The sequence below is a fragment of the Electrophorus electricus genome, chromosome 23 (assembly GCF_013358815.1).
Source record: "Electrophorus electricus isolate fEleEle1 chromosome 23, fEleEle1.pri, whole genome shotgun sequence".
Taxonomy (NCBI): Eukaryota; Metazoa; Chordata; class Actinopteri; order Gymnotiformes; family Gymnotidae; genus Electrophorus; species Electrophorus electricus.
The window spans coordinates 1,187,889-1,213,386 of record NC_049557.1 but is presented as its reverse complement, the minus strand read 5'-3'; the positions used below and the strand labels follow the sequence as shown (position 1 = coordinate 1,213,386).

Genomic DNA, 25,498 nt, shown 5'->3' with positions numbered 1-25,498 from the left:
GGACTCGGACATTTGTAAAGCTGCTGTGTGACATCATCTGTTGTAAAAAGTGCTACATAAATAAACTTTACTTGATTTAGATTTCACACAGTGAACAGCCTAAGACGATGCTAACCTTTCCTGGACCCCTATTTTTGAGGTGACTATTAGGGTTGAGTGATATCTACAGGGAGACATCAGGCTTGTTCAATTTATCGTGGCGCTGTGCTGACCCGCTCTGCACGTGCAGCATGAGGCAGGAGACGTCTTGATGACGACAAAACTTAATCTGCATTGGCTAAAATATCTGCATGCACACACAAACTGTAGTTAAAAGAGCACGCGGACTATAGAAATATTTAGAGTGTGTGGATATTACGTTCACATGCAAAATTTGATTTATATTCTTTAAAGAAATGCTATACTGCCATAGGTAGTATATGAGGGCTGCCAGCTCACGTGGGGTGCGGCAGGTAAAACCGTGCTTCTCGGTCCTCTGCTCGTCTCCTCCCCCGACAACAGCCGGTTACTCTCTCTGACCATCAAGGCGAGGCGCATTTTTAATCAAACAAGCCACTCGTGATAGATGATCGCGTCGGGTGTGTGTGTTGGTGGCGGGGAGAGGCTCTGTGGCCTACCAAAAAAAAATTGGTAATACATTGATGTTCTGTGTTTAATGTAGAAAACTATATTTATTTTTTGTTTTATAGTAGAGACACTGGAATTATAGCAGGCAGGATGCTCCCTGCCTTCGTCTGTGGAGCGGGGCAGGCCAGGGGGTGTGACATCACAATGCTGGCTCAATCGAACCAACTCTAGTGCCTGTCAATTTCAGTTGGATTCCTAGTCAACTCATTGTTTGTCAAGTCATCCATGTGTTGGAGCAACAGAACTAGATAGGACAGCCACAAACAACAACAACAACCCTATAGTCTGATTACCAGAGGACCTTAGATTAGATTCCTCTATTACGCTCACATGTTAAAACATTTTCCAGATGGACTTTGAGGTTTTCCACACTTTGAAGAGCTATCAGTGAGGTACAGCCAAGCATGGCCTAGAGTTCCACTGTCAGACACTAGAGACTGAACTAAAAGCACCCACTCAGCCACACATCATTAATGAGTCATTTACTAATGTTAAGAGCATTTCAGCTTGAAAGAGCAGACACACTAAATGTTGGACATGTTGGCTCGTGTGCAAATAAAGTCATGCATAAATGCAGCATATGTTTTTGTACCAATCTACACTTTCATGACAACAAATTACTATTCATGTGAGAATGATTTTTCTAATTAACACATTGGACCTGCTGTTGGAAAAAGTATGCCTACTATACCAGGACTAAGAACACACTAACATACACCTCTGTGCAATTCCATTATCTACTGTCAAGTGGATACATGTTACAAGTCACCACAGCTCATATCAAGCAATAGAGGCACTAATGACTTAGAAGGAGAATTATTCATCTATGTCTAACCAGTGCTTGTGTAGGCCTGGCTGGGGGCATTCTGGATTGCACGAGGCTGCAGAATGAAATGGCATGTGACCGCTGAACAATTCACTATTGATCCACGAGTCAGTGGCGAGAAAGCGCCAGCAACACGCGTTACTGGTTCGGCTGTATGCTGATGGCATGCAGAAAGAGACAGTGCAGCACAGAGACAGAAATCAATTAGATCATGTTCACAAACTCCCACATGCCCTGCTCTCTCTGTGTGGTGACACAGGACTTCAACACTGGGCTCAGCTGAACGTGAGATGATCTGTGAGCTCCCACCACACAGAACTGAATCCCAGAACTGCACATCCCAGAACTGCTGTACTTAAGTGCAGTACTGGTTCTGCAATACCCTCCAATCACAATGGAAAGGTAAAGCTGAAGCTTACTCTATGCCGACAAAAGCCACCAATCGCCTTTGTTCGATCGCCGCGTCCCATTACGCCAGCACTGTAAAGAACATCTGCAAGTCATAATGAACAAAGTAGAAGACTTTCTACAAGCAATGTGACTCAATACTGCACTAATCAATATTAAATAGAAAAAAACTGTTCAGATTCATTTGGTCTGATTTCCTCAACTCTGTCAGAAAATAAAATGTCTTACATGGTCATCCAGATAATGCAATAATGTCCTTTACATTAAAAAGATAAACAGTCCAACGTAGTGCAACTGCAAGCCTTGTTTTCTAAAGTGAAAGCTAAAATCCATCACGAAAAAAAAGGCACTATGGAAAATGACAAATCTGTCAGCTAAAACAGTGCATTCTGTACATCAGAACATGTGACTAAGCACTTATGAAAACAGTCCCAGGCCTTGGATCAGTTTGTCAGTTCTTACCATAGGGAGTTCCTGAACCAAATTCCTTGGCTGCCTCAAGCATATATTGTCCCAGTATTTCTCCATTGGTGGCTCGATAAGGAACTTTCCGATCAAGTTTCTCATAAAGGAATTCCTCAATCCTGGCACCTAACAAAGAAACATTAGGTTAAAAAAATTAGGCAAAATGGACGAGTTCTACAGCAGAGGTGAGACCAGGAGTCTATCGATCATAAAGACAGACAAACTAAAATATCTTAGAGTCAGAACATCCTTTAAATAACGGGAAGTTGCAAAAATAGGAAAAAAAATGCCAAGAGACTCTTCTGTGGACACACAGCTCACATGAATAGCATATGTCCTCCTTCACTGGCACATATACAATATCCTATTAAAATACCCAGAGCAAGTTTAGATATGACTATAGAAACAGGAAACTTTATTAAAAAAAAAAAAAACGGCGACACATAAAATATAAAGCTATATAAAGCTAAATATAAAGTCATTTTCACAATTAATATTTTGGGTATGATCCAAATAAATGAAATTTCAGTTTATTTAATTATCTGCTTGAGATTATTGACAGTGCAGGGACAATATGACCCATTTTTAAAATAAAATATTAATTAGCGCCAGAAGAAGCTACCTAGTTGAAATATTATTTCATGTCCACTTGGGGTGTCTTGATATCAAATAAAACATAACATATTTTGATCTAAAAGCATGTATAACTAAACTGAAACTATAACAAACTGCCCTGGCATTATCAATTTGCCAATTCTAAGGTCCTGAACACCCCTGTTGTGCTCATGAGCAAGAAGCTTAATTCAATAACGATACTGAATTACCCCCCCCAGGCAAGTGCACAAAAAGGGAAAGAACTTTCTCAGTGGCTCAACGCTGAATTACTTAAAGTTAATCCACCACAAATTCAAAACAGGCAACCCAAACAGCCAAAGGAAATCGGAATGTCCAGGTACAAATGATCAGTATTAGATCAGGCAATGAGAGTCTGAGTGATGATGTCATGCTAAGACATATCATACAAAAGAACATACATACAGGGCCTGATTCACTACAGCTTGTGCACGTGCAGAAAACACATTCAGTATCGAGCGTCAGGATCAGCCTAATCAGGTCCAGTACACCAGTCAATGCTTGTGGTTTTGGGAATCATACACGTTGCACATGTGCCACTGGCAGCATCAGTAAATCTGGCCCGGAAATGGCCCAATGCGTCCCGACGCTGTGTGAATGTGAACACGAAGACCATAAAAAAGTCTGACCCTCGCTTTATGGTGCAAGGCTCTGCCTTAGGCATTAGCACGCTTATTCATGATGGAAACCCAGTCGGGAACCTCACAAAATGGAACAGTGCTGGTCCGAAATGGGTGAGTTTTCACTTATGTCGTTTAAATACAAATATGTCTTCATTGGAACAGTGTGGATGGAAGGACTGTAGATAGTTTTTGTTTGGGCGCTGGTAAAAATGTGGTGTACTTACCAGTGTGATCGACTGTAGCATGAGAGAGTCAGAAAGGAACAGGTTAGAGGCCCCTACCCCCTCACACGTTCTGTTACAGACACCAGATTCTCATACTCGAGGTCACAGTAACTGTGTACCAAAAATAATAAAGTGACACAGGGCAGCTGTCCAGACTGGAATGCGCTGGTAAAACTGGGCAACTGTCCGCAGTATCAGCAGGGCCCAGACTTTTGAAGCATAATCAGCCTAAGAGATAATCCATTAACACCACTCTCACGGTAATAATCGGAAGCAAAACGTGAACTCCCAGAGACAGAGAATGTCGAACCAAAGTAGGTGCTGGTACCCAAATCACACTGAACAAAGCCAAATGCACTGGAGGAGTTACCAAAGAAGGAGCTGAAGGAAACGGCTTCTTACTTGGGTTTGGCTGCAGTAGAACTTCCGTCTGCCTGTAGATTTTTTCTGTCCAGTTCTTGGTGCAATCGGCTCTTGCAAGCAAGCTCTCAAAGTGAGCATCCAGCTCGGTCTTCTCTGCTTGGCCGAGTTTCTCCTCTGTGAACTAGAGGTTGAATACACACGCAGTTACATACTGGGCAAACTCCTTCATAGAAATATATATATAATACACACACACACACACACACACACACACACACACACACACACACACACACAGTTTCACCATGACCAGCGATCGATTACATAAGAACGGCAGCTCTGAGCTTCATAAGTCGCATCTCAACGACAGCACGACTTCATGCGTCGCTGCAAAGTTCGACCCCCGGCAGCCCAGCGGCTCTTCCGATGCAACACGAGGTTGCAAACGGAGCCGCTGACATCCGCCGAAGATGAAAAACATCCTCACAGCTGCTGTTATTTTCAGGCCAACTACATGACAGTCGTGCGTCACGATCACTGACCGATATGTTTAGTCACACTGTGATGTCTCGTTAGGATGCTATTACGGAACGACAAAAACAATACTATGTCACTTAATAAGCAAATATGCCCACGGAGAGAGGTTTCCGTTTTTCCACGAAACCGCGTGACGGCGGAGGAAGAGCGAGCGACCACAGCCTGCATTTGCTGCGTTGCCGTTTCCAAGCGCAAAGGCGCCCTTACCTGCACGGCCCGAGAAAAAAACACACCGGCATCAGAAGCAAGCTTCTTTACGCTAAAATCCATTGTGCCGGTGAATAAGCCTAAAAAAATCCCCGCGGCATTTGCACCTCCTCAGAGGCCGACGTTGAGTACCGAGCACAGAGCTCAGACGCAGCTCTCTGCAGGCAGAGTGAAGCCGACTCTGCCTTAAAGGGGCATGTCACTATTTGGTGAGGTCTACACAATAAAACCACGATCTGAATCTTACACTGTGATGTTTATTTGAAAAGGAAAGGAGTTCAGAGAGATTATATCGCTTACATTTGTATAACTTGTTTTTTTTTATTTTATTTAAAGACTGGCTATAAAATGTGACGTAGTTACAGAGATGATTAATGTACACTTGTGACATGGTGTTAGTAACTGTATGATATTAAAATATTTTTTTTATGTTCATTGGGAGTGTCATTATATCAGTGAGACAGGAAGGTGAAACCCTCACCCTCTCCTATATACTCTGAGTCCAAATGGGACCCGTTATCTGCACCGGCTCCAACACTTAACCTCAAAGAGTGCGTTAGTCAAGGCAGGAAGGGATTTCTGAGAGCACACAGATGTCTTGCCTGTTGCAGTGGTTTCCATATGTAATGGAAGTGTAACTACATTTAATGTTGAGACAGTGAAGAATAAGGCCTTTAGAAGCGACCATCTCTCTTTCCTCACAAACCTCTGTCCTGTGACATTTCAACTAGTACATTTCAACAACCTTCTAGTTCAGCTTGTTTTCAGATCGCCGATGCCAGGAACACAATGCATCCATTGCAATACTGTTAAAATGAAAATCCAAGAAGTCTGCACAAATTCCCTTCCACTGCATGACTCAGCTGTCTGACATTTGCCTGGATTCCTCGTCATGAAGCAACATTAAAAACTCTGTGCTGCTAAAAGATGAACTAAACAAATATGAAGGCTTTTGTAATGAACTCTCTTTGGGATATTTACCTCTGTTGTGTGTATGCTGGTATCATACAGCTCTGGACTGTAATTTCGACTTTGCTGAGCAGGAAGACAAGGATTAGATGGGCTGTTATGGATGCTGTGAAGACTCACATTACTTGGGTAGAATCTGCGATCAGGTTAGAACACAGACAGAATTCAAGTCATCAAGTCATTTCTCCAAACACTGAATAAAGAGAGACTTTCTGTAATCGGGATCGCCACTCCAGATCAGAACGGCATCCTGTTTTGGATAGACATGACTTTAGTCTTTGGAACTGGCTTCTCGTACCTATGACTACGTCCCTCCAAATGGCCAAATTGTCCAGCCAACAGTTTCCCATCAAGGCACTCGTGATACTATGTACTGCCTCTAACCCAGCATATCATACTGACCAAATTCTAGATTATTTAAAATATATTCCAGTTATCAGCCAGCAGGGGGCAGAAGGGAGCACGAAGGTGCTGTTTTTTTTCGAGGTTACTGATCGTTTCAAATTAAACCACTCATTTCACTTTTTAAATATTTGGATTTATGTTTATAACATTTTTTCATTAATATATTGACTTGAAATCCAACACCCTCAAATCAAACTGAGCGCCTATGTTTCAAGCATGTTTCAAAACCAAGTATGCAATGTAATAGCGATGGTGTCGACTTTTATTTTAATAACAAGAGGAAATGATCAAACGGTCTAATCTCAAATGTAGCCAATGTCAGATTAAATTTGTAATTATGTAGTGTAAAAGTGTGTTTATATTTCAGAGTTTCATCTATGTAAATGTCTTTTTCTGAAATAGTCACAAACGTTGTAGGATATTCTTGGATTACAGTATTTTTCACTGTTCCTAGGATAGTGTTCTTATAGACTGAGATTGATGTTTTTGAGATCTGGTGGAGCCGCTTCTCCATCTTGGGGGTCAGAACCCCACTAATGAGACAGACTAGCCCTCCATAGTCTCTTTTCATTTCCATACCATGGCTATTCCTGCATCATCTAACAAACAATATACTCCTACACACACACACACACACACACACACACACACACACACACACACACACACAACATCATTTTGGAAAAGGTCATTGTACATATTCACCTGAAAATAGACCAGGAGTAGCCATGTTTTAATTAAACAGAAAAATACATGAAATGGTAGTCTCTTCTAATGTTTTTTTAATCATACATACACCCAGAATTTCTACAGTTTTGTACGCTAACATGTTAATGTACTCTATGGCTCACAGTACAGGTATAACCTACCTGAATAGGTGACTGTGAGTACCTTCATTGTATCATTAAAACGGAATTTATTTATTTATTGCCCTTGTGTCTTCCATAATTCACATAGAGATTTTTGTACTTCTTGTGCCTACGAAAAGATTTATTCACTTTTCTGTTCAGAATAACGTTACACCCTATATATACTACAAAAGAATGTTTAAAATCTGGCTACTTGTTTGCTGATGTTTTTGTTGTTGTTTTATTTTTCTTACTATTAATAAGATGATATCTGTTCTTAACAGGATAATCTGCAGGCCTAGATAAATCACGGATGGGCTGAGCCTTACGCATGTATACCTCGCACGGTACAGGTCTACGTCCATTTATGACATGGCCAAACTGTGTAAGTATGGCTTTACACTGACCCTTGGGCTGTTGGAGAGGACCACAGGAATCTGACAGTCGCACCTCTCAGACACTCTCGACGACGACGTGCAGCTGTCACTGTGCCGTAAATTAAGTCCTTTCTTATTTGCAACAGGCGTGCTTTCTCTGGTGCTATACCACGATGAGACACCATTTAGTAGTGCTTACTTTTTACGCGTCGTTAGGAATAACCGTGTCGTCATCTCCGTCGCTTCCATCTGTTCCGCTAGGGAAGAGAAACCACGGTTGTATTAAGGTAGATCTCTGCAAATGCATCATGCAGGACGGAAGTGGAGTTATTGATCTAGAAGCGCTGGAAAACACGGAGGGGTTCTTGGAGCGCTTCAAACGCGTGCCATTCGAAGACGCGCCGCGAGATACCGAGGTGCTCGTCTCCGTCAGCCCGTGCCATCCTTTCTCAGAGCGCGAGGATTTCGCTGTTACAGACTGCACGGATGTAGCTGCCTGTTTGATTGTAAGGTGTGCATTTATGTCCCACATTTCGTAAATTGCTCAGAACATATCAAAGAAGGATAAATATCTTTATTTATATTGGGTGTAAAGCTATTCTGACCTGAAAAGTGAATCTTTTTTTTTCATAGGCACAAAAAGTACACAAATCACTATGTGAATTATGGAAGACACAAGGGCAATAAATTCCAGTATAATGATACAATGAAGGTACTCACAGTCACTTATTCAGGTAGGTTATACCTGTACTTTGAGCCATAGAGTACATTAACATGTTAGCATACAAAATTGTAGAAATTCTGGGTGTATGTATGATTTAAAAAACATTGGAAAAGACTACCATTTCATGTATTTTTCTGTTCAATTAAAACACTGTTACTCCTGCTCTATTGAATATGTATAATTATTTCTTCCAAAATTCTGTAGTGCATTATGCATTTTCTGTTATTAAAAGGTGAAGTCATTATACCTCTGCCTCTTCTAGTATACTCTTCCTCTGAAGCTAAAACTGTGGTGCACTACCAGTGTAGCCCAAACCACTCCATCTCCTACAGCCAGAGGTTCCAGGACAACGTTCCCTTACAGATCTGGGTGGAGAGTCCCTGCGCCTGCCCTAATGCCTGTGCCCCAGTGAGCGTGGGGCCTGGCCCGATCTTCCTCGTCATCCTCTGCCTCAGTGCTGCGGCTTACTTCGTGCTGGGTAAATTTTTTAACTTGCGTGAAAGTTTCTTGGGACAGCCATCAGTGGCTGTGACTCCCAGTAAATGACTGCACTCTTTGGAAGTCAACGGTCTCCCTTCACTCTCACAGGCTCCTGCGCCCTAAGGCCATTCAGAACCAGCAGTGGGGTCCAAATCGCCCCGGAGGACAGCATGTGGTGCACGCTCTGCTACCAGCTCACAGATCAGCACCGCCCCAGGCACAACAGACACTACACACTGAAGGAGGACATACTGTAAACAGAGATTTACATCACATTTTGTTTAGGATAAAATGCATATGTTCTTTTTTATAAACCAATAAGACAGTATACACATTTTATGAGACTGAACCTATGGCCTAGCTCATCACACTGTACATGTAAATGCAAATCCAAGAACATAACATGCTGGGAAAAGGATTTCACTTTATTGATGAAAAACATTTGGGAGATTCACAAAAATAGCTATATAGAAATACATGTGATAGAAATCTTTCGAGTTATGCATCTTTTATTAACACAGGTTGCAGAAATGTTAGCTTATGTGTTGGAAATATGCTGTGGTCATGCATGGCTCTAAACCCATTCCAGACCAGAGTTCAAATGAATAAAAATCTTTAAAAAAAACCAAAAACAATTTGTGCATAGTGCTGTGTAAATGAATATCATTTCACCATAGGAGTCCAGCGTAAACCCAAATGTTCTCTAATGTTGTAGACTCCAATGTTCCCAAATGATTAGTGTTCTCTGAGCCAGTTTTTCAGGCTAAAACCAAGTCCTGGACCAAACAACACTGCAACTAAAGATCTTCCATTATGAATAGTTAGCATTAGACTTAGCATCCAGAAAAGATACCTTATAACAAAGAAAGCTAGTGTTAAAGACATGCCTCAGTGTTCACACATCCTAACTGACGACAACAGGACAGAAGGCCAGGTCCATCCATTTGTAATAAAACAGAGAAACTTACAATGTGATGTTATATGAATTACTTCCAGTATCACTATATGACTGAAGTGCTTACTGAAGACACCTACCTTAAAATAAACTACAAGATGAACAATCAAGAGAACTCCCAAAGCTGTCAGTCCATAATAACAGCACCATATACTATGAGAAGCAAGTCACAGTTTTCAAAACACAAACACACTGGACCTTAAAACAGCTCACATAAACCTTCAAAATGTACTACTGTTCACGATGAGGTCAAACCCAAAAATGGCTTTTTAGTGTCTGTGGAACTATAGAACCAGCCAGCTGGTTTGAAATGGAAATGGAATCGGGTTTAAAAGCTAGGTGAGAGTTAAATGATCGAGAGCTTGCTCAGTCTGAAAATAATACAAAAGTGCTGCATAGTGTATAGATGTAATTAGACCTACTATATAGTGTTTTATAGACAAAGACCCAGCGTCAGTCTTTTACCCCACATTAAATGACAAAAGAGGTCAAAGAACGCTAACTTTTTTCAAATGTGTCTGTAGTCCTCTAACAGCAGTCTGACTGGACCAGCCACTTGCTGCTTTTAAAGAACATTTAAGGAGTACTCGATATCTAATGAAATAGCTCAGAAAGTCTAATGCGTCACCCTATCGCTCGTCTGTTATTGAAAATGTGTTTGATGTAAAGTGCAGTTCACGCAGGACAAGGAGCTATGCACAGTAATATCCTGCCAATGGGTTTTGTTGTTAAACTCAACATGGCACATTTAAGCATCAACAGCACAGATGTTTACTAAGCATAAACCTCCTATGAATTCTATGCATTGATGTACGTTAGCACTCATTTCAAGGCATAACACTAAAGTTCTTCTATACAATGCCAGTTCAGAAGCAACAACAGAAGACACATGTGCTCTGATCTGAGACAGATAGGAGACCCTCTGTTTCACTGACTTCAGGCCACTGTTTGTCCTCTCACAGTACTCAGGCCAGCTGGTACTCCAGGAATACTGCCAAAAGCCAATTCCAAATAAACAAACTGCTTCATGGTAAGAATTGTGATTTAGTGTTTATGACCAAGACAGCCTCGGCACACACTGCAGGGTGTGTCTGCTCCAGCTGGTGTTGGGGTCGGGGTAACTTATTCCATAGAAACGTAAAAAGATAACAAACCTCGACAATTTTCAAAATGTAAGCCATTTACAGCTGTGGAACACACTCAAGATTCAATTCTGATATTAAAACCCTACCACAGTTACATACAGTGCATAAAGATGTGGGCTTTAACACACACACACACACACACACACACAGAAAATGACAGAGCCACAGATCTCGAACCTCATCAGTGGTAGTGGCTTACACGTTTAAAGAACAAGTTTGGTTTCAATGTTGTAGTGATGGTGTCAAGTTCCACAGCCCCCTTCAAACTCTTTCTTGTGCAATAGTGTCAAAGCAATTATGAAAATGGAGGTGGGGACCTTACACACGCAGGCAACAGGCCAACTAAAGCCGCGGCTGGGATTCATCTGTGAGCCGTGGAAGGTCTTACACGGGCACACATCTTCCAGTAGTGCAGAACGGCAAAATAAACAAACAAAAGTCAAGAGTCAGGAGTCCATGTTTGCCTCAGGTCTTTAGTGGCGCAGGAAATGGACCTGAAGCAGGACGTCCAGCCCTCGCGCTTCTAGTGGCTTTCAATCACCACTGGTTCATACACACCAGCAGAGACCCTAAAACAACAATAACAATAACAACAACAATAACAATAACAAAGTCAATAGAAAATTGCAGAGGTTGGTCAGGTCATGCCTGCCTAACAGTATAAGACTTTGCCTGGTTTGTACTGACATCAGACACACTATAGTACAGTATAGGGTAGCGTTTGAGGCTTAATATAACATACAAGAAATACACTATATTGCAATAATTCAATTATTCCTACATTTCTAACTATATTAGTTAGCATTACTGCCCCACCTGTTTCCCAGCTGAATTCCACTTAATGCTGTAGTCCCATCTCTACTGACAAATAGTCTCAGATTGCTGTCTAAATGAGAAGATAAAAAAGCAATTACGAGAGAAAGAGGAGAAGACCAGCAGCCAAGACAAACAGGATGGCACGAGACACGTGCCGTGAAATCAACTCATTACATAATATAACATGGAAATAACCCTTGGGATTTTTGCCCACCTTCATTGTTACTGATGTCAGCAAAGTTCTGACTCTGAACTATCTTCTCCACGATGTCATCGGCGTCGATGCGCGTGTCGTTGACCCAGGTGGGCTGGCTCTCCACCGAGTCCTGCTTCCTTCTGGAGAGGTTAGAGGTGTCAGTGAAAGCTGTATCATTTCCCCAGGGGAGGGAGAGAGCTAGGTGCTGGGGCCGTACCTCGGGGCTCTGATGGAGGGGAGCAGAGGGCGAGGGGGTCGCTGGGGCCTCTCGGGGCGACTGTCGCTCTCCGACGGGGCATCTCCACTCGCGCTGCTGCCCGTGGAGGTGTTCCTGCAGTGGGTCAGATCCGACAGGCTGGACGAGCAAGAATGTTCTGTGCTGTAACCTGCGCGCACACACACACACACACACACACACACACACACAAAATCACCTAGTTCATGTATTGATCATGAAAAAGAAAATAAACAAAAAACAAGTCAGACAGAAACAGATGTCCATGGCAGTCAGTTTTTCCAGCACAGCCACCAGAGTATTGGCTTGGCATTTTAAACAAACATTCCCACAGTCTCTCACAATTCCCTCAGAGAGAGAAAAGGGACACTAAAAAAATAGACAAAGGAGAGGAAGCTAAAGGGTGGCTTTCTGAATTGTAACCACGACAACAGAGTATGAGAACATAAGGAATTCAGGCTAGGTCCCCTCCCTACATAAACGTGTGAGACAAACAGACATGGTTAATGTTTGTGTGACATACAAACACAAACACCAACTGTGCATAAAAGCACACTGGTACGAACCTGACAGCTTGCTTTGTTGACTGGCGTAACTGGAGTTGCGTGAATGTCCGTTGTGGAAGGATTCGTCTGGGCTAGACCGACTCTGGTCCCCCTCCTCTGTCAGACCTGAACAATCCCAAAACAGAGAAAGACAAGATCACGAAAGCAAAGAGGACAACACGTTAACCTTACTGTAGCTATTGTTTTATTTGCGCTAATACGAGCTACATGACGAACTGATTTGATGAACTATGTGCTAGCAGCACCAAGGTCATGCTGAATGTATGGAGAATTCTTTTTTAAAATAACGACGCGCAAACCGCTCTTGTACATGTAAGCCTGCTTGTGACGTCTGTCTGGGTACTGGACATACCCGAGCTGAAAATGGACATCTTTGGTTTGGTTAGCCGTGGTGTAGCCGCCATATCTGTACCCTCTCCTTTACAGTCCAGCTGAAGAGAGGGCTCACGACCAGGCACAGAAATGGACCTGGCAGTATTGGGAGGACTTAGGGGCACAAAGAGAAAAATAAATTATTTAGGAAATGGACATCTGTGAATGAAGCATGAAGCATCAATGCAGGCCGGCTATTGTGGTGACAGTGCACGGTTTGGACCAACGATCTAGGAAAATCATATGAACATGTGCTGCAGTTTAACTGTTCACCAAAAGAGGGCACTAAATCTTAACTTATTACTGGGGGAGAAGAACCTGTTCACTCACGTTTTAAAACATGGGTCTGCAGATAAGAGGGTCATCCCAATGGTCACCTTAAGAAGAAAAATATAAAGTTATATCAAAATTGCAATAAGAGAACCCTTCTGTAATTTTGTAATCACATGCTTTTACAGCAACCACATACAACGTTCTTGATCTTGCCGAGGTAGAGGATGCTCCGAGCCCTCTCACCTTTAAGATGGAGTTGTCCTGTCGGGTGTTCTTGGTGTTGTAGCCTTCCAGCAGGCTGCAGCGTACGGTGGAGCCCGAGCCTGCAAACTCCGCCATGTTCAGATCAGCAAAGCCCAGCTGAGAAGAGCACCAATACTCAAGAAATGTGCTGAAACAGAGCTTCTCCCAAAACCCTACATTCACAACAACCCATGCAAACACGCCAAAATGGAAAACTGACTCTAAAACCTGTGTGTGTAAAATGTGATTGCTACATTACTCAGAAGCCACTCCACCCCACGCCTCCCAGATGAGGCTTCCCTGGGCCGGGCATGGCAGTTCAGTGGAGTATAGCATGTGTAGGGTGCACTGTTTGCTGGGACTATGCTGACTAAACAGAACCCATTCGTCTTCCCGGATATTCTGGCTGATTACAGGGTCTCCAGAAACTACATCCGCTCATTTTCACTGCCAGGATGTTCGCACTATCAGTTTCCTGTCTTATTGCACATTATGAATTTTGCAATGGAGTAAAGTTAAAGTTAGTGTTGTGAAATTGTGACTAGACAATTCAGAAAGATTTGCGATGTTAGAGGTTCACATTTCAGTTAAATACTTTTGAAACTTAAGGTCACTTGTAGTCAAACTTTTGATCTTCCAATACCTCCGGGAAAAGATCAATTCTCAATTGGTTCTTAGAATAAAAACATTGTAAAAAAGACAAAATTACTTAGCCCTTACAAAACTGAACAAAACAGAGACCCAGTCTTGCATGCAATATGTTTTAGATTGTTGCAGACTAGAGTCCATCACATCAGTATTCATTTAAACATATAGTGCAGTCCATATGCAACAGGACAGTCAATTTTCATTGTTTTAGCTCTGAAATCCAACACCATGGATTTAACATTTGAAGGCCTTTCATTTGAAGGTATTTGCAAGTACATTATATATAGTAATCCTTTGAACTCTTAGCTCTTTTTATATGTAGGTTATTGTACTGATAACCCTCTGAAATAAAAAGGCACTGTATAAAAGGGCTGTAATGTAACAGTGGTAGGGCATGTTTCATTCCGTAGAGATGTAAATAACTTTGAATCAAAGCTGACATTGAGCACTTTCATGGTCATTGTTTCATTCAATATCTTATTTGCCTCAGTATGAGAGCTAAATCAAATTTCAAAATCTAAATAATTAATTGCTCCTTGACCCGAGGTACACTGGACACTTTGACACAATTCAAATTGGAAATTATGAGCCAAGTCATAAACAAGAAAGGAAGCGTACAGTGACAATCCCAGGTGAAGATATTCTGCTGGGAAAGCTAATGTTTTCCAGACGGTCCTCCACACCCAGAGCTCCTCAGGGTCTGTTAGAAGGCAGACAGCCTTCATCCATACACCTCCAACTCTCTTCTAATTTCCTGTTCCCTGAATACACTTCTTCCTCAGAAGTCATTTCTAAATCAAACTTTACTGGAAAGCAGACACTTCTTCAAGAACAGGACACACTGTGACGTCACAACCTAAGCCTGGGCCTCTCCTTTCACGGTCCTCCTATATTTAAACGCAAAGGACACTATGGTGTGACTGGAGCATTTTCTGGTATAACCTTTAGTCATATATCCTGTTGACTTATTGTAAGTTCTTAAAGTCACCTGACCATCCTCAGCGCACTTTCTGCTTCCAGGCACCTTATTTTAAGGAGGCCCTCTCCTGAGGAGCTGGGTTATATTTATCTTGGGGAAATCCAAACTTAGCCAGAGAGGAACAAAACAAAAGGAAGGTTCCATTCCCTGACTGCGAATGCCAATTTCCCCACCTCTGCCCGATACAGAGCCCATTTAAGATCAACATCGGGTCTACACAGGAAGCGTTCTTTCCTTGGAAAGCAATCATGGGTGCTTATATAAAGGGACATCACATGTTAGAAGACTCTAAATCAGAAGACCAGAATGTTGGTGTAAATCCCGTGACACACATACACCCTGACACAAACTTGTTCACAAGCTAGCTAGTAGCTAGAATTTTTACAACTATAGGCAATGATTGCTCTTAAGTCTCCTTTGACACTTGACACCACAGTATCAGTTAGACCGTACCTATTTTCACCACACAACTGTGTCAGGCAGCACCACACATGTTAAGTACAATTTTAGCTTCTACTACATGCTAACGGCACAGATGTCAACAGAGTAAAGAACTGCAATGATGAAGCTGACTGTACCCCGGTTCTGGACCACATGTAGCAGGGTGCATTACGGAAGAATTCTCCTACCTTTGAATATGCTTTTCCCCCCTTGAGTTCCTGTAATAACAGGATAAGAGGAAAGACTCAGTGACTGGGAGGTACAGGCAGAGAAGGTTTACTTCAACTCACTTCCACAAACCTGACACTTCTGTGAACAAATGTTTCATCTTTAAAAAAAGATAACATTTAAGTAGAGGTCTATTTAGAATGCACAAAATTAGTACTTGCTTTTCAAATCTTAGGTCCAGTCTGGTTCAAACTTTGCTTCAGCCCTGTTTGGCTGTCTCATGGTCAGCAGTTTGGAGGGACTTACCTTCCGTACAGAGACTCTGCAGATGCAGGGGTCCAGGATGCCGGTATTGGGGTTGGCGCTCATCTTGCATACGAAGGAGAACCTCTTCTTCCATCGGACAGTGTTCTGCCGAACCTCCTCTCTACAGGAGAGGAGAGAAGAGCGGAAAGTGTTGTGTTAAAAGGACGTGTAATTTATCTGTAGGCTGTTTTTGGCTAGGACCCATATTCTTTCCTGATGGCGTAAGCTATGTCCCAATTTATGATGGCTAACAGCACATTAAAAATGAATATTTTTTTAACTGCAAATTCAACACCACAGAGGGCAGAGGTTTGAAGGAAGGGGTGAGCCATGATCTAGCAGGTGCTCCAACTTTTAATAACCCATTTCACACAAAAGAATTCTGCTCAGCACTGCACATTGAGAAATGTTGGACATTTGCTGACTGTACTGTAATAATGAAACATTCACTTCAAACAACAAACCAAGAGGGAACACCTCCCAAAACTCAAAAAAGAGCTTCTCTACTCACTATGCTTCTGTCTCCCTTTACATTAAAACATATGCGCTATATGTGCTCGCACATTCAAGTTTAACATATTCACTGCTTGCGCGCACACACACTCGCGCGCACACACCACAAAAAATATAAAGAGATCTATGAGGGAGCATTCAGTAAAGACCCATGTACTGAATATGCATGAGGGTCTGGCCATCTGCTATGCAAATAAACAGCTATTAATACAGAAGAACACACTGCTCTGAGGAGTGCAGCACTGTTGAACCATTGACAACCCTGCAAAGAGCCAAACCATATCCAAACTTTAACCTGCAGCAAGAGTACAATTTAAGAGCACAAGCAATTTTGACATTTTATTTCACATCCACTGGTAGGTCTAATAGTACAAACATTACATGTAAAAGGCTCATTGTCCAAAACTAGGAAAAGTTGCTTCTCACAATCACGGATTTAAATCACGGTAATCCATAGCAGCTTTGGAATAATACATCCTTAGCTTTAGCAGAGATCTTTGTCAGGTGTTCTTATAAATTCGCATGACTCAAACTAATAAAAAGGCTTTAAAAGTACATGGCTACAGCAGTTCCCTATAACTGGCCCTCTAGAGGGAACCTAAAGGGCTGGGACTATGGGGAGTTTATAATATTTTCAGATGGCTTACTGCCAATCAGGGCATCTGTTCTTAATTCCTCTCCACATTTGTCCACAGGCAGCAAACAGTGGCACAAGACCACTGTTCGTTCAGCGAAGGAACTGAGGGAACTGGCTGGAGACTTCAGGCTCTTCTCCGAAGTAAGATCGTTTCCTAATCCAGCGCATTGCGCTCCTTTGATCCGAGCAAAAAACACAACAGTGCAGACATTCCAGCCAGGCTGCAGCATTCTCCTGGTAGCTCCACGGCTGAGACCGGCCAGACCTTAGCTTACCGCTCACCACCAAGCTCTTGTTATCAGAGCTGGCAAGCTCTGATCATTCACTCTCCTTTAGTCTGTCTCACACACACACACACACACACACACACTTCACTGGCATTCCAGGGGCCAAACACGCTTTGTTACCATCGCCCTAGAAACTACAAACTGGCCGTGTCCGATGACCCTCCCGGCGCTGAGCAGAGGAGTGAGAGGAGAGGAGGAGAGGCAGGGAGCCAAAAGACAAAGAGAACTAATCATTGTGCCAGGCCACAATAACACCTTTAAAGTTCACATGCTTCACCAGCCTACCCAAACTCAGTTCTCTTTTTTTGGAACACTTTAATAGGCATTCCAGTGTTCGACATCATGCAACAACAACACAGGCTTACAGGGGATAGAGTTTTGATGAAATTTAACTCATTTCACTCAATTCTTCTTATATGATGTTAGCCTTCATTAAAAGAACACTATCAATAGTTAATACTTAAACAGTATACCTCATTAAGGGAGAACAACTAAGGAGTAATTGGTGCAGCATCTGGAGGTAAACGGATTCAATCAAATGTAGAAGTGAGCCTAAAAGCTTAAGTAGTACACGTCGACTCTTTCTGGATCAGGCCTTACGCTATACATCAAGCAGACAGTGTTTTAAGCATCTATTATTTTAAGCAGTCCACATGCTTCAGCAAAGAAATTAATTTCTTTCTTTATTTGAGCATGCCCTTTTTTGCTAGCTTACCCTACAGCATCAAAATATCTGGAGCTCGTTTTTAATCCTTCAGCTTCTGTGCTCTTCCACAGTGGCCAAAAGCAAACCTAAGCGCACACTCTTCAATAGGCAACGGCTCAGGGCTGTACAAAAGGTGTCCCCTGGCAAGTCGGCTAGATGCGAACTAAATAAGTACTTGGCACGTACTCTACAGCCAGAGCAGAGAGGAGAGGTTTCACTGTGTAGAACTAGAGAGAGCTGCAGTAATTCCATTCATCTGTCCCACACAGAGTTTCAGTATGTGAAACTCATACTGTATAGACTGCTGAAAGTTCTATCAAATGCTCAAAAGGAGAACACCAGACTCTCTATACTGTGTTAAAGACAGGAAGCCTCCTTTCATACACTCAGTCTGTGATGGTATGAGCACCATGACCACAAAAACTCAGACAACCAGTGCACAAGCACTACAATGAAACCAATAAAGTCAGACCGTGAGAAAGAGAGATACCCATGGCTACTAATCACAAAGAAAGGAGAAAAAAAAAAATCACAAAATCTAAACTTAGCTAAGCAATATGTACTGGTTCAACGACAAACGTCAGCAGTAACAGCTTCAAATCATCTGCTCAAGTTAAAAAAAAAAGCTTTAAGCACTGCACGTCCAGCTGGATTGCGTAAAGCCGCCGCCCAGGGACTTCTCGGATGACTCGGCGGGCAACGAGCCGAACTGGACGCTCGTACCCGGCCAACCAGCGCAACACCATGCCAGAGTTTCCTAGCAGCCACACGTCAGACCTGACAGCGGGTAGGTAAACATTCCCCCCTTCCAGTGACGGTCTCCACACAGGCCACATTACCTCAGCCTGGACCTTCTTATGCTAGCTCCTCCCAGACTCAGGGGTGGTGAACTCTGCTTGTGTAACGCAGTTCCCCTTGAGCTGGAGAGAGAGTGTATGGCGGATGGAAAGGCTTTGTTCTTAGTTTCTGTATCTAACAAATTGCTGACTATACACTTGTGCCAAATTATTCAGTCATGTGGTTGAGTTGCTGCAGATGTTACATTCACTCGTCCAAGTGTACATGAACCATAAAAATGCAGGGTCTTCTATCTTTAACAAACCAGCCGAGCTCCAAAGCAATCTTGCATGAGGATAAGGCTTCGATGGAAACTACAAAGCTTTTGTTTAAAATCACTCCGGGCAAGGGCATCTGCTAAATGATGTAAATGTAGAATATGTCCCTTTGCACACGTCCTTGGTGAAATAAGGACAGGATTAAACACTGCACTGTGCTGAGCTCTCGCGCCTTCCTCCCACCCGCCTGCACTGGGAAAGCCAGCTGTGTACAGGCGTCCAGGCAAAGCACGGGAACATCGTGCACCATGCCTGCGTCACCCCAGAGAGTTGCAGGGCAAGGGCCAAATCGGATGCTAGACAGGAAATAGGCCTAATCAAGTCTCATGCCCTACATCAAGCAGACAGTGTGCAAAATCACCACAACTTTTTACTTCAGTGGTTACACAAACACTGAACCATATGTTTGTACACAAGGGCACGCTGAAAACTGAGCTGCATGCCTTTATAGGGCACCCTAGCCTGGAAAACTGAATTTTCCTCACTTTACTGGAATGAAGAATTCTGAAGTGATATATATTTGTTTGTTTGTTTGTTTGTTTTAAGCTTTTGAACAAACAAACAAACACCATTCACTACCCCAGTCCAAACAATCCATATATGTTATATAACCTGGAAAGCCATCTTATTCTGTTGCTCTGGTGTAACCAGAACAAATTAATTTACATATCTCCTCAAATTGAGCCTACAGAAGTTTAGCCCTGCACTTATACTGCAGGTCTTAAGCAGGTTTTAGTGTGCTTTTTGAGCGCGTTCCAAAATAGAAATCCTATAGATCCTATAGCTGTCTTAAAGGTGCAGTAACAAACAGCCTGTTCAGCCTTGGAATAAGAGAGGTTGGAAAATGGTGTAAATATTAAATTACGTTTTCAGAACATAAAGCAAACAAACAATCTAATCGGACATCAAGGAAAGATGTAAAGTAAAAGAAAAATGTAAGGGATGGACCCTTCAACATGCATAAAAATGAGAGAGAGAGAACCTAACCAAGTTGTCAGTGTGTTTACAGTTGTCTATTTACGGCATAGCTTTATAGCTGATTTTGTCTTTGTAGCATACATTTGCAACACGGAACAGAAGCATATTTAAAAGACAAACAATACTGCAAAATACTGTTAAAATGCACATGATAAAATAACTATGTGATTTTGTTTATAAATGGCTCTCTCATCTACCGAAGCCCTGGGTCAGCCAAGACTTTTGTACATCTTAAAATAACTTACAGATATTATAGATCTGTTATTTGAATACATAGTCTGTCCCTAGAATAGGGAGAGAACCTTAGATGCCCAAACCCTCCACATTCGCCAGGACCTTCGTCTGTCTACACAGCACATGTTATCAACACTCAGGATCTTATCCATCAAGGAAGGGAGACCTCCATAGCACAAGTGATTTGCTCGGACAACGTCCTCAGACCGAGAGCTTAGGCGTGCTGGAGTCTGTCCATGTGTTTGGGCAGTCTGTGATGAAGTGTGACTGCAGTAGGAGAGTTCTATCATTTACAGAGAGACGCTCTTGTAGGCTTTCTTCCCATAGGCAGATACCGAATGCCACTCAGTGTTGTTAGGCAGAGAAGTTGTCCAGACAGCGAGCAGACAGTGGATAGCGCTGCACAGAAGAGGGAATGCAGCGCGGACAATGTCCGCACTGTGCCGCCTATGAGGTTCCGTCACGCAGACGGCAAATCTAACACGGAAAAAATTGGGAAGCAAAGAAAACTGGAGAAAGGAATAGTTCCATGAGCAGTTTCCACAAGACCCTGGCGCAATAAGCGCAAACACGGACAATGCGAGGCACACATTAAAAGTGGATTTCAGCGTTGTGTAGGACACAGAGTTCTTTGTGTTGTCTTAAGGAGGAAGAGAGAAAGCTAGATGAGGGGGCTAACATACCCATGAAAAAGCATCGAAATGGGTCTTCATAAGGCCCCATAAGCTTTTAGGTGCACATACCCCACACCCCTATAAGAGCAGCATACACCTTTGTAAGGATCCATAGGCCTGGAAGGCAGTACACAGCACTGAATGGGGACGAAACTGCGACGCCACTGCTCCTGAAAAGCTCCATCTTTACCATTAATATATGTTTGTTGTACTCAGCCAAAATTTTCAAGTGCAGTTATCTCAGGGTAAACTCTAGTGCAAGCTTATATATATATATATATATATATATATATATATATATATATATATATATATATATATATATAGATAGATATAGATAGATATAGATAGATATAGATATATATATATATATATATATATATATATATATATATATATAGATAGATAGATAGATATAGATATAGATATATATATAGAGAGAGAGAGAGAGAGCTAAAAACAATATAAATAAATAAAATAAAATAAAATAATGAACATAAATATTCTATACTTATATTATTAGAATAAGACAGCAGTCAAACAAAAAAATGTAAACTTTCAGAAAAAGATTATTTTTAACCCTTTCATCTTTGAAACATGCTTTAATTAAAAGCACATTCAGCACCGAGCAGGAAACACAGTTCGTCTAGGGAGCCATATGCCCTCTCTATAGAGCAGTTACAAAATAACCTGAACTATTCCTGGTTTAGACTGAAGGCCCTCAAAACATACTCCTGTCACAACCTAGTAGTTAGAAAAATACAGGTTACAAATGATAACTGTGCATGTGGCCAAGTCTGTCACTGGAGGGTTTTTTTGTTGCTGGGTTTTGGTTACGTCTTACATAGCCACATACATTTGGGTGTGGAACCTGCAATATATAAAATGAATTTCTCTCAGAGTATTTCTGGAAGCTTTATGTACCTAAGAATTCATACAGAGTTTCTCATGTTTGTATGTAAACAAACATAGGGATAGAACTATTACATCTCTCACATTATATAAAACCTCTCACTATACATTAAAACTTTCACATCATCCCATAATCACATATACCTACATCAGCTCATCACAGATTAGAAGTACATAATTTCTCCATCCTGTCTTCTACAAGCCTTCCAAAGCCAATTCTGACGAAAAGCCTCATAAATTAACAAAGTCCATTTAAAATATCTGCATAGTAGCCGATTTGTAACTATAGCAATGCACATTCTCAGGCTCTTTATCAACAATGCTCACAATAGTCTGAATTCAGAGACGTCAATGTCTGCCTGCTTGGGAATAGGAAAGTGTCGAGAGTGCTTTAGGATACCTTCATTGAAAAACTCAGTTAATTAAGATGAAAATGAACTGTTTTAGAACTGTTGCAAGCAATAAATACATCCTTGAACCTCTCTCATCCCACACACTCCTACCGCACATGGAAAGAACATCTGGTGAGCTTATTTGCACTGTTTATGAGGATTCTGTTTTTATTCTGCATACTAATTCTTGCAGGCGTTGGCGTACGCATTCTGAAAACTACTCACCTGTATTCCAGAGTTCAGAACACATCATGTGAAATATAATTTGGCAAAAAAAAAAGATCACTTAGAGCAAAAAGCTTTTCAGAATACAGTTGACTTTGAGAAACCCTCCCAGACCTTCTAGCCAATCCCAGAAGACATTGTTTGGGGGAAGGGGGGTGGGGCTTACCTGAAAGCTATATTCTCTTCACAGATGAACATAAAGGCACCTTTACCTTCTGCTCCAGGGTGCAAAAATGACACCTCACATCTGGCGAAGCTGCGTCATACACGCCTCACATGGCGTCCTCTTCTCCAAAGCACATCTCAGCATCGCACTTCCTACCAGCAACAGGCATCCTACCCTTTGATCTCCCTGATGTCAATCTGAACGTTGCAACATTTTTATACAATGCCTAAAGTCAAGGGATACGAGCATCAGGTGGGATCAGGTTTAAAGCGACCCACTCTTACGGCTCACTAAAACCAGTCCCGACCTGAAAGAGGCAGGAAGATGAAAGTGCACTTTACGATAGAATAAAAATGGGGTTTTCATGCAAGATCAAAGGCTTCAACAACACTCTCTTGATATTAATTGTTTGTGCTGTGATGTTACCAGCAGACTAAAGTCATGGGTTTTTTTTTTATGTTTAAGAGCAATCCAACCATCAAATTACATTCCCTTAGGTCTCTTATGCACTGTACTCAAAAGAGCTAGGTTTGTAATGTTTTCTGGCATGCATTAAAGAACAGACTGAATGGTGCTAAGAAAACTGCTCCAATATCCTTGTAACTCCCTCAACACAAATGCGTAATTTTTTTAAACGTAGTGGACATTTTCCTATCGCTTCCCCCTCTGGCTCTCTAGCTGCCATTTCTGCACCCCTCTTCCTTCCTTCTATACACACCTCTTTCAGCCCATCATCAACACAAATGCTACAAAAAAGGTGAATATGCATGTGCGTTTGTGTGCCTAGATGCGGGAAAGGAGAACGTTACAGACGACAGCCATGTGTGACTCGAATAAAAAATGTCAGATAGGAAAAGAAAAAAATGAGACCTACAACAATCAAGGACCCCGTCTGAACTCCGCCTTCCTCTTAACTGGCCATAACCAGCTGATATACTCACCCAGGATAAAACCTCTGGCTGTGGTATTACAGAGTTTCTCCAACACACACACACACACACAAAGCTGCGAGAAAGTAGTGAATACATGCATTAAATAACTTTCTACTTCAGTGGATCGGTGAGAGAGAAGCAGTGGTGGTACATACAGACACTGTTGGCAGCGGACAGAGTGCCTTTTCTTTCCTGTTATTCTCCATGTGAACAGGGACACGCAGAGGAGGTGAGGCAGGGATAGGACAGTATGCAAAAACAACTGCCTCGCTTTTCACCAGTCCACACGCCGACTTATCGCGTGCAGCATATTAGGGGTCATGGTTTTTACTAACTGCACGTGCTTTGGTGTAAACCGTACGACAGCCAAAAGCTGGATGACCAAGTTTGATGTGAATGCTGCTGCAGTTTTGTAGATGCACAATAAACTGCATCTGGATTTATAGTATTTTTCTCAAAGTCAAAACTTCCTTTGCTTAAACAATAGAGTAAGTAAGTTAATGAACATTTGTAATAACAAGACCCAGTGCTAAACTGTGAGTAGATCGACTGTAAAAACACATTCAACAGGCGATTCTTAAGCATAAAAACCATAGACTTGCAGATTCACCACTAATACTCCAAGTAACCTCCATAATTTCGTATTGATTTCTGAGACATCATTATGGAATCATTATGGATACACAAATATATTTTAATCAAATTTAAATCGAGTCCCCTGTTTTGACAGCTTCTAGATGCTTATAAACATGTGCACCGTTACAATAAAGTGAAGCAATAAAGTCAAGGTCTACTTTGAAGTCAGTGGGTTGTAACAATTATGTTTTTAAAATGTTACAGGTTTTACCTAGAGGATGATGTGGCGAAGTCTCCCCCATCCAGCAGTCTGATCTTGCAGAAGAGCACCCCGTTTACAAAAGGCACAGCTGTCAGTTCCTCTAGCGTAAACTTTGTCTGAAACTTAAATTTCTTCTTCTTGACTAAAAACGCCATGGACTGAAGATATCGAATAGATACGTCTGTTCGTTGGGTCTGCAGTTGACGGGTTTGTCCAAAAACGCAATCGTTAAAGAAAACAAGATTGAGCCGAACACATTATTTTGTCACGATAAAGGAATATTGTCCATGTGCTTAATTGGGGGTTGTTTAATTTGGAGGTTTTTTAGTTTCGATCTCAATTTCAATAAGCATCTACCCAATAACGTCCGGTTAGTACCTGAAAGAAAAAAGCACAAATCAGCGTAAACATTAAACTAAGTACGAAAGCTGCCCAACAAAGCCGTATAGAACGCTGTTTCCACAGAGCTACTGGGGGACGTTCTGCGCAATCGCTTTGTACATACCATCGGTTTTTCCGCCTAAAGGGTTTACTCTGTCAGAGAAAATGCACAGAATTCGGTTTATCCACCTTAAGGACTGTGTCAGGAAAAAAAATCAATTGATTTGCTTTTTTTAAACCACATAAAACCTTTCTACTCTCGGGCACTTCCAACTGCACTACTTCACGAACTAACAGACTGATCTCTAGACTATTTCCCTAGCGCCGAAATTCCAGGATTTAAGGCGTATTGTGAAGGAAATGCACATATCACTGAGAGCCGGGATTTTGCGACTTTCCCATTTCTCACTATCCAAAGTGCCCAAGGCCCGCCCTACAGGAGGCGTCCT

General features: G+C 41.9%; 3 protein-coding genes across 17 annotated transcripts in view; 1 reads left to right on the top strand and 2 right to left on the bottom strand.

Annotated features, from left to right (window-relative positions):
- The window catches only part of sh3glb2a (SH3-domain GRB2-like endophilin B2a), a 19,305-nt gene extending 11,504 nt beyond the window's left edge, over positions 1 to 7,801 (bottom strand). For 4 of the 10 annotated variants that reach the window (XM_027030926.2, XM_027030930.2, XM_027030931.2 and 1 more), the window contains exons 1-5: positions 7,543 to 7,708; positions 5,895 to 6,018; positions 4,209 to 4,350; positions 3,807 to 3,818; positions 2,324 to 2,452 (exon numbers count right to left, since the gene is read on the bottom strand). In XM_027030926.2, the coding sequence (XP_026886727.2) occupies positions 2,324 to 2,452; positions 3,807 to 3,818; positions 4,209 to 4,350; positions 5,895 to 6,018; positions 7,543 to 7,697 (562 nt within the window). In that variant the 5' untranslated portion in view covers positions 7,698 to 7,708. The other 6 variants (XM_027030933.2, XM_027030935.2, XM_027030934.2 and 3 more) reach the window with 4 other exon arrangements.
- On the top strand, positions 7,647 to 11,225 carry LOC113590668. Its single transcript, XM_027030944.2, has 4 exons — positions 7,647 to 8,023; positions 8,146 to 8,246; positions 8,499 to 8,714; positions 8,825 to 11,225. The coding sequence occupies exons 1-4, from the start codon at positions 7,686 to 7,688 to the stop codon at positions 8,971 to 8,973; spliced, it is 804 nt and encodes a 267-aa protein (XP_026886745.2). The 5' UTR covers positions 7,647 to 7,685; the 3' UTR covers positions 8,974 to 11,225.
- Positions 9,121 to 25,498, bottom strand: fam102aa (family with sequence similarity 102 member Aa). 6 transcript variants are annotated; one of them, XM_027030937.2, is made up of 12 exons: positions 25,174 to 25,498; positions 24,678 to 25,046; positions 16,060 to 16,180; positions 15,774 to 15,803; positions 13,518 to 13,634; positions 13,332 to 13,378; positions 12,982 to 13,115; positions 12,630 to 12,734; positions 12,046 to 12,214; positions 11,847 to 11,968; positions 11,633 to 11,702; positions 9,121 to 11,385 (listed from the first exon to the last, which is right to left on the bottom strand). In XM_027030937.2, exons 2-12 carry the CDS (start codon positions 24,821 to 24,823, stop codon positions 11,340 to 11,342), a joined length of 1,107 nt encoding a protein of 368 aa, XP_026886738.2. In that variant the 5' UTR covers positions 24,824 to 25,046; positions 25,174 to 25,498; the 3' UTR covers positions 9,121 to 11,339. The 6 variants fall into 6 exon arrangements, with proteins under 6 accessions (XP_026886738.2, XP_026886743.2, XP_026886739.2 ...); XM_027030942.2 differs by lacking the exons at positions 24,678 to 25,046; positions 25,174 to 25,498 and adding exons at positions 17,220 to 17,665; positions 18,212 to 18,793 and having other exon boundaries at positions 13,518 to 13,690; XM_027030938.2 differs by lacking the exons at positions 24,678 to 25,046; positions 25,174 to 25,498 and adding exons at positions 17,220 to 17,665; positions 18,212 to 18,792.

Coding starts and splice junctions, on each gene's coding strand:
- LOC113590668 (XM_027030944.2), top strand. CDS start 7,686: ATGAGACACCATTTAGTAGTGCTTACTTTTTACGCGTCGTTAGGAATA. Junction 8,247..8,498: donor ACTCACAGTCACTTATTCAG/GTAGGTTATACC, acceptor TGCCTCTTCTAG/TATACTCTTCCTCTGAAGCT. Junction 8,715..8,824: donor TGCGGCTTACTTCGTGCTGG/GTAAATTTTTTA, acceptor TCACTCTCACAG/GCTCCTGCGCCCTAAGGCCA.
- fam102aa (XM_027030937.2), bottom strand. CDS start 24,823: ATGGCGTTTTTAGTCAAGAAGAAGAAATTTAAGTTTCAGACAAAGTTT. Junction 16,181..24,677: donor TTCGCCACATCATCCTCTAG/GTAAAACCTGTA, acceptor CCTCTCCTGTAG/AGAGGAGGTTCGGCAGAACA. Junction 12,735..12,981: donor GATGTCCATTTTCAGCTCGG/GTATGTCCAGTA, acceptor GGGATTGTTCAG/GTCTGACAGAGGAGGGGGAC.